The following is an 11269-nucleotide window of genomic DNA, read 5'->3' on the forward strand; positions in this document are numbered from 1 at the left end:
CTTGGTAGCTGCCCTGTCAACAATTTTGGAGGGGCATCATGATCTTTGCAATGTCCTGCTGCTCCCATCTTGACTCCACTTCTTGATGATGGTCTTCAAAGTGTTCCATAATGCCTTCAAATGTATTTAATATCCCTGAAACGTTCCTTTCAAAAATAAGTTATAGTGAATTTTTGCTCCTAGTGGACCATGGCTATCTCTGCAGAATCTGAACACAGTTCCAACCCCCAGTATAAAGGGTCTGCATACTTTGACAGTTTTCTTTTTGTAAATTACTCTCTTGAAAAAAATAATATTTGCTCACAAGATCGTATTGGAGCTGAAAAGGGTCTGACATTATTTGCTTCCAATTTCAGATATGCTCGGTATGCTACTTGGAGTCCCATGGAGTTATACACGGTATGCCGTGGAGTTGTGTTTATTCACGGTATGCTGTGGAGTTGTGTTTATTCACGGTATGCTGTGTTTATGATATCCATTGTACTTACCAAAGAGCAGAACCTTCAGTGGAAGGACCAGATGTACTCACCAAAGAGCAGAACCTTCAGTGGGAGGACCAGATGTCTCACCATGCTGACTGGGGCGCTCCTAGTAGTTTAGGTAGGTTTAAACCCTTGGTATTCCCTGTCTACTCTAGGAAACATAGTTAGTGATACGTTCAGTTATCCTTCCAGTGAGATCTGTTCCGGTAGTGTGCGGTGACAACTCTTCTTTTGTGTGTGTGTGTGCGTGTGTGTGTTTGTGTGTTTGCATGTGAGAGAGAGAGTTTGTGGGGTGCGGTGCAAACAAGTTCTGCTAATTGACTGAGAACTTCCTGAAACCATTGTAGTTCTCCATAAGTCTTTACAATCTGTCAGGTTAAGAAACCATGTATGGTGTGGTTTTGGTTTGTTGAGACACCAGGTGGTATGTTATTGTTGGTTGGGCTGGGCTGGGTTTCTTGGAGGTGGCAGAGATAGAGGGTAGCTGCGATGGGGGACTATGTTGGGGTTGTGTACAGCTGAACGGTTGTTACTGGCGGTTGTATGTGTTTATTTGGGCTATAAGAATCGGGGTGAATTGATGTTTGAACTTTGAGCGCTCCACACGTGTGGGGAATTAGTGAAACGTTGGCTGGGGCTTTGGCACAGTTATACATAAATATGGCCATATTACTAGGTATCAGCACACAGACGTTTGGACATATTTCTGCCCTCTCACACCACAGAGGTTTGGAACCGTGTAGCCACATGTGGGTTCCTTGGAGAACAAATCAAGAACCTGAACAATATACGCTTGAATGTAAAAGATCTTCCATGGCTTATCATCCGTACAGGCCAACTTTAGAATCCATAAAGTTTTCAAAATGATACAGTATTAAAGATGTAATCTGTTTGATCACTATGAACCATTGGTGTTTATCCTGTAGATTACCAGTTACATGTTTTGTTACCAGTACATCACATGTGGCCCTGAATGGCACATTCCAAAAAGTCAGTGCCCTCAGTTGGCATTGGAGAAAGTCCTTTCTAATTTAATTTAAGATAATCCCCCAGTGTCTTCAAGTGCCCATATGCCCTTTATGAATGATATCTTCATGCAAAGGTGTGACCCATCTCAGCATTAGCATGTTCTTATGAAGAACTATTGCACTAAACACTAGTCAGATCACACAAAATGAAAAATTCAGGGGGAAGTTGAAGTGGAAAGAACCTTCTAGTAGATCTGTGTCATTGTGACGTGTTGACTGTCACTGATCTGGTTCCCCAGGCGTTTAGATTAAAAGCACCAGAATCAGGTATTCCCCTACAGGAATTAGCCGTGGTCTTTAGTCAGCCCTCCAGAGGGCCAGGTGGACACAGTCAAGCTATTTGCGTGGACCCTGGAGAGGTAAAACCTAACTTCTGAAAAATAAACTGAACAATTAGCATTGAGCAACCATTTTGGAAGAACCAATCACGTGACACTGATGAGAATTAAAGCAAAATGGTCACACCTGATCTAGACACACCTCTAAAACCAAGGTGGGTCATGAATCAAAGGTCACGTCGGTGATTTCAGATCCTCCTGTTACAGATCTGCAGTGCTAATTGTTGCCGCACATAAAACCCGGAGAACACTAAGCCACTTGCACATAGAGTATGGACGAACACTACACGGACTGACTGTTAGCCATGTCCAGAGTTGAGGCCTTTGGGGATTTCGACGCCCGGTCCAAGCTAAAGGAATTCCGCACTGACATTTCCATGGCGATTGATGATCCTTTCCCACTACTCTATGGGTTGCTGGACAACGACATCATAAGCGACCAGCTTCTGAAGGTGATTCACATTTAAAAATGTTGTACATATCGACATTAGAGCTCTCGTGGACAATATTCCTTGATAGTAATCTTAACCTGGAAGAAGGTTGTGTAGACGTGTGTTATGTGTCCATTCATGGCTATACAAAGGGTGTGTTATTTCTTCGGTCTGTGTGTGGCGGTCACCCAGTAATCACACATTTCTTGTCATTAATCCATATCTTCATTAGCGCATTTCGCATCCCGCGTTGAACATTCAGTGACAGATAAATGTTGTGCCGTGACGACCCGCAGGACACCCTGGAGAGGGAGGCACGAGAGGGGATCCACAAGGCCATGTACTCTCTGCTCTCCTGGCTCTTGGATCAGAGTCGGACCGCCATCCAGGCCTTCTGGACAAACGCAGCTAAGAGCTACAACCGGGACCGGTATCCCAGACTGCAGGCCCTTCTGACCAAGATACAGCCATGTAGGTAGTCACTTCTGAAGCAGCATTTATGTGGTACGAAAACCTCTGAGGCTACGTGAGATGGTTCAGTCACTTGCATATGAGAGGGTGCCTCGCGAAGAGCGATGGGCTGTGTTCCTGACTTCCTGAGGGAGTGGATTTGGAGTTTCTCACCGTGGTTGTTGAGTTGCCACTGCTTAACAATGTCAACCCTGGTTGTGTAAGGCTGAGGAACGCTAGCTAACCAGATTGTTTGTGCGGTTATATGTAATGGAGCCACGGATGGTGTTTTATTCCGTCAGGTAGGGAAGTGGTTGGCTCCAAGCAGGGGAAGAGGTCCCCTGGGGGGCCTCGGGGGTCCCAAAGCAGGAAGAGAAGCCTGGGGGAGAAACACGCCTATCAGCCCCATCACGCTCAGCACGAAGACAAAGGTAACAAAAGCATACGTGTGACAGGAGACTTTAGTTATATTATCCCAGACACCCATTCTGATGCAATCCCTAGCCTAAATGCTAACTATACGAGCAGAGATACAGTTCAATATAACGTGAGCTTTTTCCAGTGCAAGATCCTCACTAGACTTGTGTCTCTCCGAACAACGTTTCGGTGTCACATTTCCAGGTGGTAAAGTCAAGTCAGCGAGGAAGAGTGAGAGTGCTGCGACGGTCTCTCAGATACCCGTGGGAAAGGGTAATTACATCACTTTGATGGTATATTCTTTGTTGGTGGATGTTTGGAATTTAGGAAAGGCACATAAATAAGTAACATTTCCAGGGTTGTTGTTGTTTAGCAGGGGTCCAGGCAGTGTCCGCCTCGGTACAAAGGGCAGTAACTCTGTCATCCACTGAGCTGCCTGTCAGCTGTGAGGCCAGAGAGAAGATCCTCATTAAGCAAGTGTTTGGATCTGGTGAGTAACGATGGATCCACAATGCTGTCCTAACTCTTGGTGACTATAAATGGATCACATATCGCATGGATGTATCACAGAGCTCTCACCCAGTGGCTCCATACAGCATGTTGAACTTCCACAGACGGCATTCATATGGGTATTTTATTAAGATCTCCGATGCCAAAGCAATGGCTACCCTTCTTGGGCAATTAATATAAATAATCAATAAAAATGAATAGAAATATTGGTTCCTAGAAATAGGTTAAGAGAACATTTTATATAAAAACTCTAATGAGAATCCAAAAGTATGGTTCAAATCTTGATATTGTTTTTGTTTCAAAGGTATTTTACTTTGTAAAAAATCTGTCACTCCTTTAGATTTGTCTCTTGGTGTCCTCTCTGATTTCATAGTGGTGCCATTCTAGAGCTTACCAAATAAGTCAAATGACAGATCACACAGTCACAGTCTAATGAACTGTGTCAAAAGAGAAGAGATTCACCAACAGAAACAAACAACTAGGATTCCTTTTTTGTACTACAACATTGGAAACAACTTTTTGAACTTCAAAAATAAGACTTCTAAAAAACTTGACATACTGTGATTAGGTTTTTCAAACATAAAAGCTTCTCTTGAAATTAATTAAATTAAAGTCAAAGCTAGCAAAAAATAACATAATAAAAAATAAGTCCGGGACCTTTTGAAATATATTTATTTTTAAATCCTCCCATTTTAAGAAAGATGTGTAACATATTATGTGTATAATGTGTATAATGTCTGTAAAATTATTATCATTAATAGCCAACTTTATTGAAACTGTAAGACCTTTTGATTGCTTTTAAAAAATCTTGCTTAAATACAAACTATAACAAAGATACAAATAACAAATATGGTATGAAGTTGTCCCTGCAAGAAGGAATCCTACACACAATGCAAAAGCTTGAACTTTGTCAGGAAACAACTAGAGGAAAACGCATCTTCGATGATGGGTAAAGAGGAGTCCAGAGATCTGTGTAACTGAAAGAGAAATAAGGTTAGTGGGGGAAGACAGTGGTTGTAAAGGAGTCTAGTCTGCCAATGTGGGTAATACCATGATAAGTAAACTCATCTGTAAATGTGAAGAGAAAAACTAGAATTATGATCCTATTACAATGGAACTTGGCTTCCTCCAGACACTGTATATACTGAATTACAGTATGTTGAATGTTGTCCGAGAACCACCAAAGCAGCTGTGCCTTGTTACAGTGTGTCTCTGAGCCTGTTTGGATGCTCACCCATAATGACGAGAAGATCTGGGCTCAGGTTCTGTGTAATCGTCCAGCTAACTGAACGTCTGTCCGGTTTAGTGTCTGAATGTCTGGGCAGTGAGTGTGTGTGAATGCCGAACAGAGTGTGTGTGAATGTCTGGGGTAGTGTGTATGTGAATGTCTGAGAGAGTGTGTTTGAATGTCTTGTGTGAGTGTGTGTGTAGGTATCTGAGACATTTCTATTAACTTATTTGATTCTCCTAATTTAAAGGCTGGTTCCTTATTACAAGCAGCTACCCATTGTTAGAATGGTACATTGTGGTATCTGTACTGTCCATCTATAGAGACTGTAATTATTGTTACTTTATTTAGCACAACCAAATTGAATGGCTTAGAAACTCAAAAGGCTACCTACCTAAACTCTTTCTGTGAGTGCTACTGTTTGCTGGTCCCAAGGGTAGAGTCCCACCTCAGGTCCTGAGATGCAGATTCACGGGGGTTTCCTAACAGTCACAAGGACACCACCCCTGACTGAGAGAGGGTGGGGGAATTTGTTTTTATTATTTACGTTTTTGTTTTTTTTTAACCAGGGAACAGATTCTCACTGAACGCACCGACTGGCGAATAGTTCCACTGTGAGGGCATGGGATGAATTACACAATTAGAAGCTGGGGATGTTTAGTTGGCCATGTTCGTGTGAGGGCAGATTCAGTCATGGAAATTCAGCCATGACGCCAGGTTTAACTCTTACAGTCATGGGATCTTTGGGGACCACATAGGATAACGATGACACCCATTTGTCCCATCTAAAAAAATGTCCCCCCTCCCTGCTCTGAAAGAGGAGGGGGGCGGTGACCAGCGTGAAGAGTGCCCCCTACAGTCCGTCCAACCCCACTTCCAGCAGCATCTGGTCTCCCATCCAGGACAGATCCTATTTAGCCTCAGAAGCAGCAGGACCCAGCATGCTATGCTGCTGTTCGTCCTGGATGGAATCTGGTGAAAATGTAGTAGGAGCTCCATCTTGCTTGGGATCATCTATCATGGTTCAGCCCTGTGGGGAAAAAACACTTGTTTTATGAAGGTACTGGTAAAATTTTATAGATATGTATATTAAAGTAGATGACAATGTAAGTTCTCATGGTAATGCCTTGGCTGATACAAAATGAAGGGCTAACATGGGTTAAAGGGAAGGATTACCATATTTCTCGTTCATAGGAAAGCCATTCAACTTCATTAGGTGAGGTGGCCAGAAAATGTTGGCTGGCAAAATGTATTCTTGACAAAAGTTCTTGAGGAGTAATGATTAAATCTAGATCTGAAGGTCAAATCTCTTCAACTAAATTCTCAAGAAAGATGGAATTCACCTAAAAGACTCATGATCCAGTTAATGCATCTATGTGCACCACACAATGAAGATCCAGACATCTTCAGAAACGTTTATGGTTCGTCTTCAAGATACAGCCAACTCCAATGGTGGGTGACTACAAAACAGTGTTGATTGCACTGACAGATCATAAAGGTAATCACACAACAAACAATCATCCATTGGCGCTCAAGAAGACCATTCGTTATTCATTATTATGGATTAATTAACAGATATTTAGATATTTCAAAACATGGAGCTTGTAATAAATACCTGTTGCCCTAATGGAGCTATCAGGGATGATTATTTTCTGTCATAGTCCATTGTGGAGCTAAATGTGCATTTTGAAAATCATTCTTACTCACGCCTGGTTCCACAGTGGGGGCATTGCCCCCTCCGGTAGAAAGTCGTGCCCCCTCAGTTTTGTTTCCCTATATACACAGCCGATCGTTTATGAATGCGACCCGGTCCGATCGTTATAGTCAACACGTTACAATCAACGCATTTCGGTCAGATTTACACGCGTATATACGTTTCGTCTGGGGTGGGTGCGGAGTGAGTAAACATGCCCCCTCATTTATACAAAACGCGCCCATAGTCATGTGATCCTGGCGCCGGCCCGGGTCTTACTTGATGTTTGGGATGCTGCACGGCAGCTTTAGCGGCGACACAGGTAAGTTGCTATCCCAAAAAAACTGTTCAGAGGACAGTTGAATTGCAACTGAGAAAAATGAACATTAACAATCAACTGTGAGGACAAATCTTCCACAGACGCACTGAATGTGATAAATATGTGTTTTGGGGGCCAGTGGGTGAGGATGGCTAAGATTCAAGGCCTTTTCTGAGTATAGGTGGATGGGATAGAGGAGCTTAGGTTGCTCAGTGGTGGTTAAAAAGAAGATACGCTAGGTATTTATATACATTCATATCGTCCAGTTTTCATTTGGACATGTGTGCATGGAAAAGAAGGCATATCGTGTCAGACTGCTCATTTTGTCAACAAAAAACATTGCCAAAAGTATTTCACAGTATGAGTAGTCAAATATATACATTCATCAAGATCAAACTTAGAGAATTCTACTGTGTTCCTGTTTTACAGGAAGTGCCAAGAAGTGCATTAAAGTGGGTGGAGAGTGTTATTCATCCCATCCACTGGATGACGTGACCCAAGGATCCAACTCAAAGACGGCTTTGACTAAACACCACCACCAGGGGGAGCCCATCACCAAGGTAACGGATGTAAGTGACTGAATGGTGCAGTAACCACCAACAATCATTCAGTGGACCGTTTCTCTGAGGCAAATGACAAACCATTTTCAAAGGGAGCCTGTTAATGTATTAGTAATCTTTAGGGGACAATGGACATTTGTCAACATTTCATCAGTTTTATTATGTGTTTGTGCGATCCTGGTTTATAGACAAAATGGGGGATCAGTCGTCCCCACAAAGACATTACCTTACACTTCGGTCCCAACAGAGAAAAAGGCTATTTCCACTCTAGGGGTTTAGGGTAAAATGTACAATCGGGGTTCGTGTCAGGATTTGGTTTTAGATTTAGTCATTAGGGTTTAGAGTGTAGGGTTATGTTAGATGTTGGCATAAATGTTATTGAAGTTAGGAAAAGGGTTTTGTTTAGAAAACCAGTAACCATAATTGTGGTCCCCACAAGGATAGAAAAACCAACCTGTGTATGTGCGTGTGTGTGTGTGTGCGTGTCTGTGTGTGTGTGTCCAGGCCGAGCGTAATGATGATGAATGTGCGGTGTGCAAGGATGGAGGTGAGCTCATCTGTTGTGATGGCTGCCCTAAGGCCTACCACCTGGTCTGCCTGGACCCCCCCCTGACCACAATACCAAGGTACACTCAGCAGAATCCAACCGTGAGACCTCGGCAAGTTTTTCAAGCGTACTGACGCATTCATTCTTTTTTTAAATTGGTCTAGAAACACCGAAGACACATTTTCAATACGGTTTGTCGCTTATATTCCATCTTTTAGTGGCACTTGGCGATGTCAGTCATGCCGTAGCAGCAAGGTAAAACGGGATAGAATCCCGTCCGTGGCGTCTACCCAGGTCAGTTTGAAGCGCTGGTTATACCAATAGTTGAACGGTTCAACATAAGTGTGATTTGGAGGTGTAACGCGACAAAACTCCGTATGGAGTTGCAGAACGGGGCCATTACAGGCCCAAAGAAGAACAAACGTGAATAGTTCCAATAAGGTAATGCGTAGGTCACCATTACACAATCAACTATTTAATCCGCTATCGTGTTTTAGCTAGATTGTTAAGTTAGGCCCGCCAGTAAACATGTTCCATCCAGGTACAGTTGCACACACCATCTAACCAGTTTATGCTAGGTAGTTAAGTTACGCACATGTTTCAGCTTAGGCTAACAAGCTAAAATGTCTCAGCTTGGAGGTGAGGTTAATCGATAATTATATTCTCCTGTAGTCCTTGGCTCGGGGCCAGATGACAGAGACTAGTTCTACTAACTCCACCATAGATTTCTCCTTCTTCTCCTCGTTGTCATCCGCCTCCCTCTCCGGCGGCACCTCCTCCACGAGCGGCCAGGTCTCCACATACAAGGTGCCTCATTCTCTTGTCCTCTGTGTTTTAGCCTTTTCCATTTTCTATTTGTCTTTTGTCTATTACTCTTCAAACAGCTTTTTCTTATCGTTGGCCATTTTCATTGTTTTGCGATATGGGCAAACACATCTGTGTGTGTGTGTGTGTGTGTGCGTGCGTGTTTTGGAACAGTGTGCAGGTGAAGTGGTTGGGGTGAGGGAAGTGTGTGGTTTTTGCCTCCTCGCTGAAGGAGAATTGACCCTCTGTCTCCAGTGTCTCCAAAAGTACCACACCCACTGCCACTTCTCAAAGTAAGGCTACCTTTAAGACCACATTTTCCACCTTTAAGACCCACTTTTTGCACCTTTAAGACCACCTTCGTCCACCCTTTAGACCACCCTTTTCCATGTTTAATACCACATTTTTCCATCTTTAAGAGCAACTTTTTCCATCTTTAAGACCACCTTTTTCCATCTGTGAGACCATGACCATATCATTTCAACCCTGAGACCATACTACCTCAAGCTACTATTGGCCACTAGTCCTGTCTTTTGTTTCTGATAGTGTATTAACCAACTATATTAAAATAATAGGCTCAACCATGAACTGTACTTTACCTGAGAGTTTGCTGGTCACCACAAGTATTTGAGAGAAGCCAGTGTTTGCTAGTCGATAGTTATAGAACTGTGAACAGAATATCGGTCAGCAGTCCTCTGCCTTTCTCCTTGACAGTGGGAGGTCCATCTGCACCTCCTGCACCAGGCCCTGGGGCCATTCAGCAGACCGAGAAGCTGAATCCAGGGGTTCACAGCAGGTACTCTGTGTGTGTGTGTGTGTGGGTGTAGTGGTTATGTTTGGTCAGTGTGAAGCCCCATTGAACTGTTCCTTCCCCACCACACTTCTCCCAGGTTGCTCCGACTCCACGCATTCAGGAGCAGAGCTCCTCTCTTTCTGAATCCCTCCTCCATAAGGATGACCTGGACGCCATCATGGGAGAGGTGAACACACCATGAATCTGATTGTATGTGTGTAGAATATTGAAACATTCTTGTATGTCCACCTATATTATTTGTGTTGGTTCCATGTTTAGCAGGGCTCCATTGATGGAATCCTGCAGTGGGCTTTCAACAACATCCCCAGGCCCCTCTCTGACACCCAGGGCTGCTTCCAGTGACACACACAAACACACACATTCGGACACACACACGGACTGGCGGGCACACACACACACACACACTCACACACACACACACGCAGGCAGGCACACACGACTGCTCACACCCACACCCAAGCTCAGGCCACACACCACGTTCAGGACACATGTTATGATCACACACAAACACACACTTTGTCTCTTTATTTTTCTCTCTCTGTCTTTCTCTGGTCCTCGTCCATGCAACAGATGGTTTCATTTTTAGAGCTACGCACAGAGAATGCCTCAGTTTTTCAACTGGAATTCCTTGAAGACCGCTACTTAGTGCTGGAATGTTGTTTTTGTACATTTCATGGAGTTTAGCATAACTCCAAGATGGATGGACTTTTGCCAGGCAGGAAAAATATTTTTTTCAGCCTTCGTCGGTATTTGGTTGCTATGGTGACTCGCTCCTCAAGGCCCCAAAACAAGGGATGAGGAATGCGGAGCTGTGGACGTTAACTCTCCATGGCGCATGAAAGAAACACTCTATATTTGGAGACACCTAGAGGAGCCATGCTTCACGCCTGGCTGGAGAATCGTTTGGGGGATTCTACCTATCTTGAAAAATGTCAACATTAAAAGTCAACTATGTTATTTCTAAAACCCAAACAACAGCACTTCACATGACTGTCATGTAATTTTACAACAATATTGTTTTTCTTGACTGTCTCATCTTTGATGGATAATTCTTAACATGAATGTTCTGTATTAGTAATATAAACTATGCATCAATTTTAGACTGGGTATCTGTAAAAGCACTTGGTGACAACTGATGATGTAAAAGGTGCTTTTTACAATAAATGTGACTGAGTATGTGTCTGAGGATGTGCTCCGGAGCTCAATGGAGCTCAATGGAGCTTAATGGAGCTTGTGGAGCTGAAGGACACTGGGGAGGATTTGAAACATCTCCAAGTGGTACTCATGGAAGGTCAATCAATCTAAGTGTGTATCATGTAAAAAAAAAAAAGATTCAACAGAATATTTGTGACATTCTTCAATAAACCATACCAGAATCAGATTTCATAAATATTATTACTCAACATTTTACATGGTGATGCTACTGAATACAGAGCAAAGCACACAACATCTACTGGTGGCCATCAAATCTATTGGACATCGAATGATTTACAAGAATATATAACATACATATATTTTTTTTTTCAGGAGGCCCATAAATAGAGCGACTGAAGGAGGGAGAAAATCCAGGGGACCTTGCCAAGTCACAGATAAGGGGGATGTTTCCAATCTTACTTTTCCAAAACAAACCACATGGTTTTAATATATC

At 43.1% G+C, this 11269-nt stretch overlaps 1 protein-coding gene across 1 annotated transcript; it reads left to right on the top strand.

Annotated features, from left to right (window-relative positions):
- Positions 1–2096: 2096 nt before the first annotated feature.
- On the top strand, positions 2097–10033 carry aire (autoimmune regulator). Its single transcript, XM_020042784.2, has 13 exons — positions 2097–2300; positions 2576–2750; positions 3032–3160; positions 3351–3419; positions 3520–3636; positions 7326–7456; positions 7961–8082; positions 8222–8297; positions 8676–8810; positions 8982–9100; positions 9522–9603; positions 9698–9787; positions 9883–10033. Exons 1-13 carry the CDS (start codon positions 2154–2156, stop codon positions 9961–9963), a joined length of 1473 nt encoding a protein of 490 aa, XP_019898343.2. The 5' UTR covers positions 2097–2153; the 3' UTR covers positions 9964–10033.
- The last annotated feature ends 1236 nt before the right edge of the window (positions 10034–11269 follow it).

This window comes from Esox lucius, chromosome 3 (genome assembly GCF_011004845.1).
Source record: "Esox lucius isolate fEsoLuc1 chromosome 3, fEsoLuc1.pri, whole genome shotgun sequence".
NCBI classification, from domain to species: Eukaryota; Metazoa; Chordata; class Actinopteri; order Esociformes; family Esocidae; genus Esox; species Esox lucius.

Coding starts and splice junctions, on each gene's coding strand:
- aire (XM_020042784.2), top strand. CDS start 2,154: ATGTCCAGAGTTGAGGCCTTTGGGGATTTCGACGCCCGGTCCAAGCTA. Junction 2,301..2,575: donor TAAGCGACCAGCTTCTGAAG/GTGATTCACATT, acceptor GACGACCCGCAG/GACACCCTGGAGAGGGAGGC. Junction 3,637..7,325: donor TAAGCAAGTGTTTGGATCTG/GTGAGTAACGAT, acceptor CCTGTTTTACAG/GAAGTGCCAAGAAGTGCATT.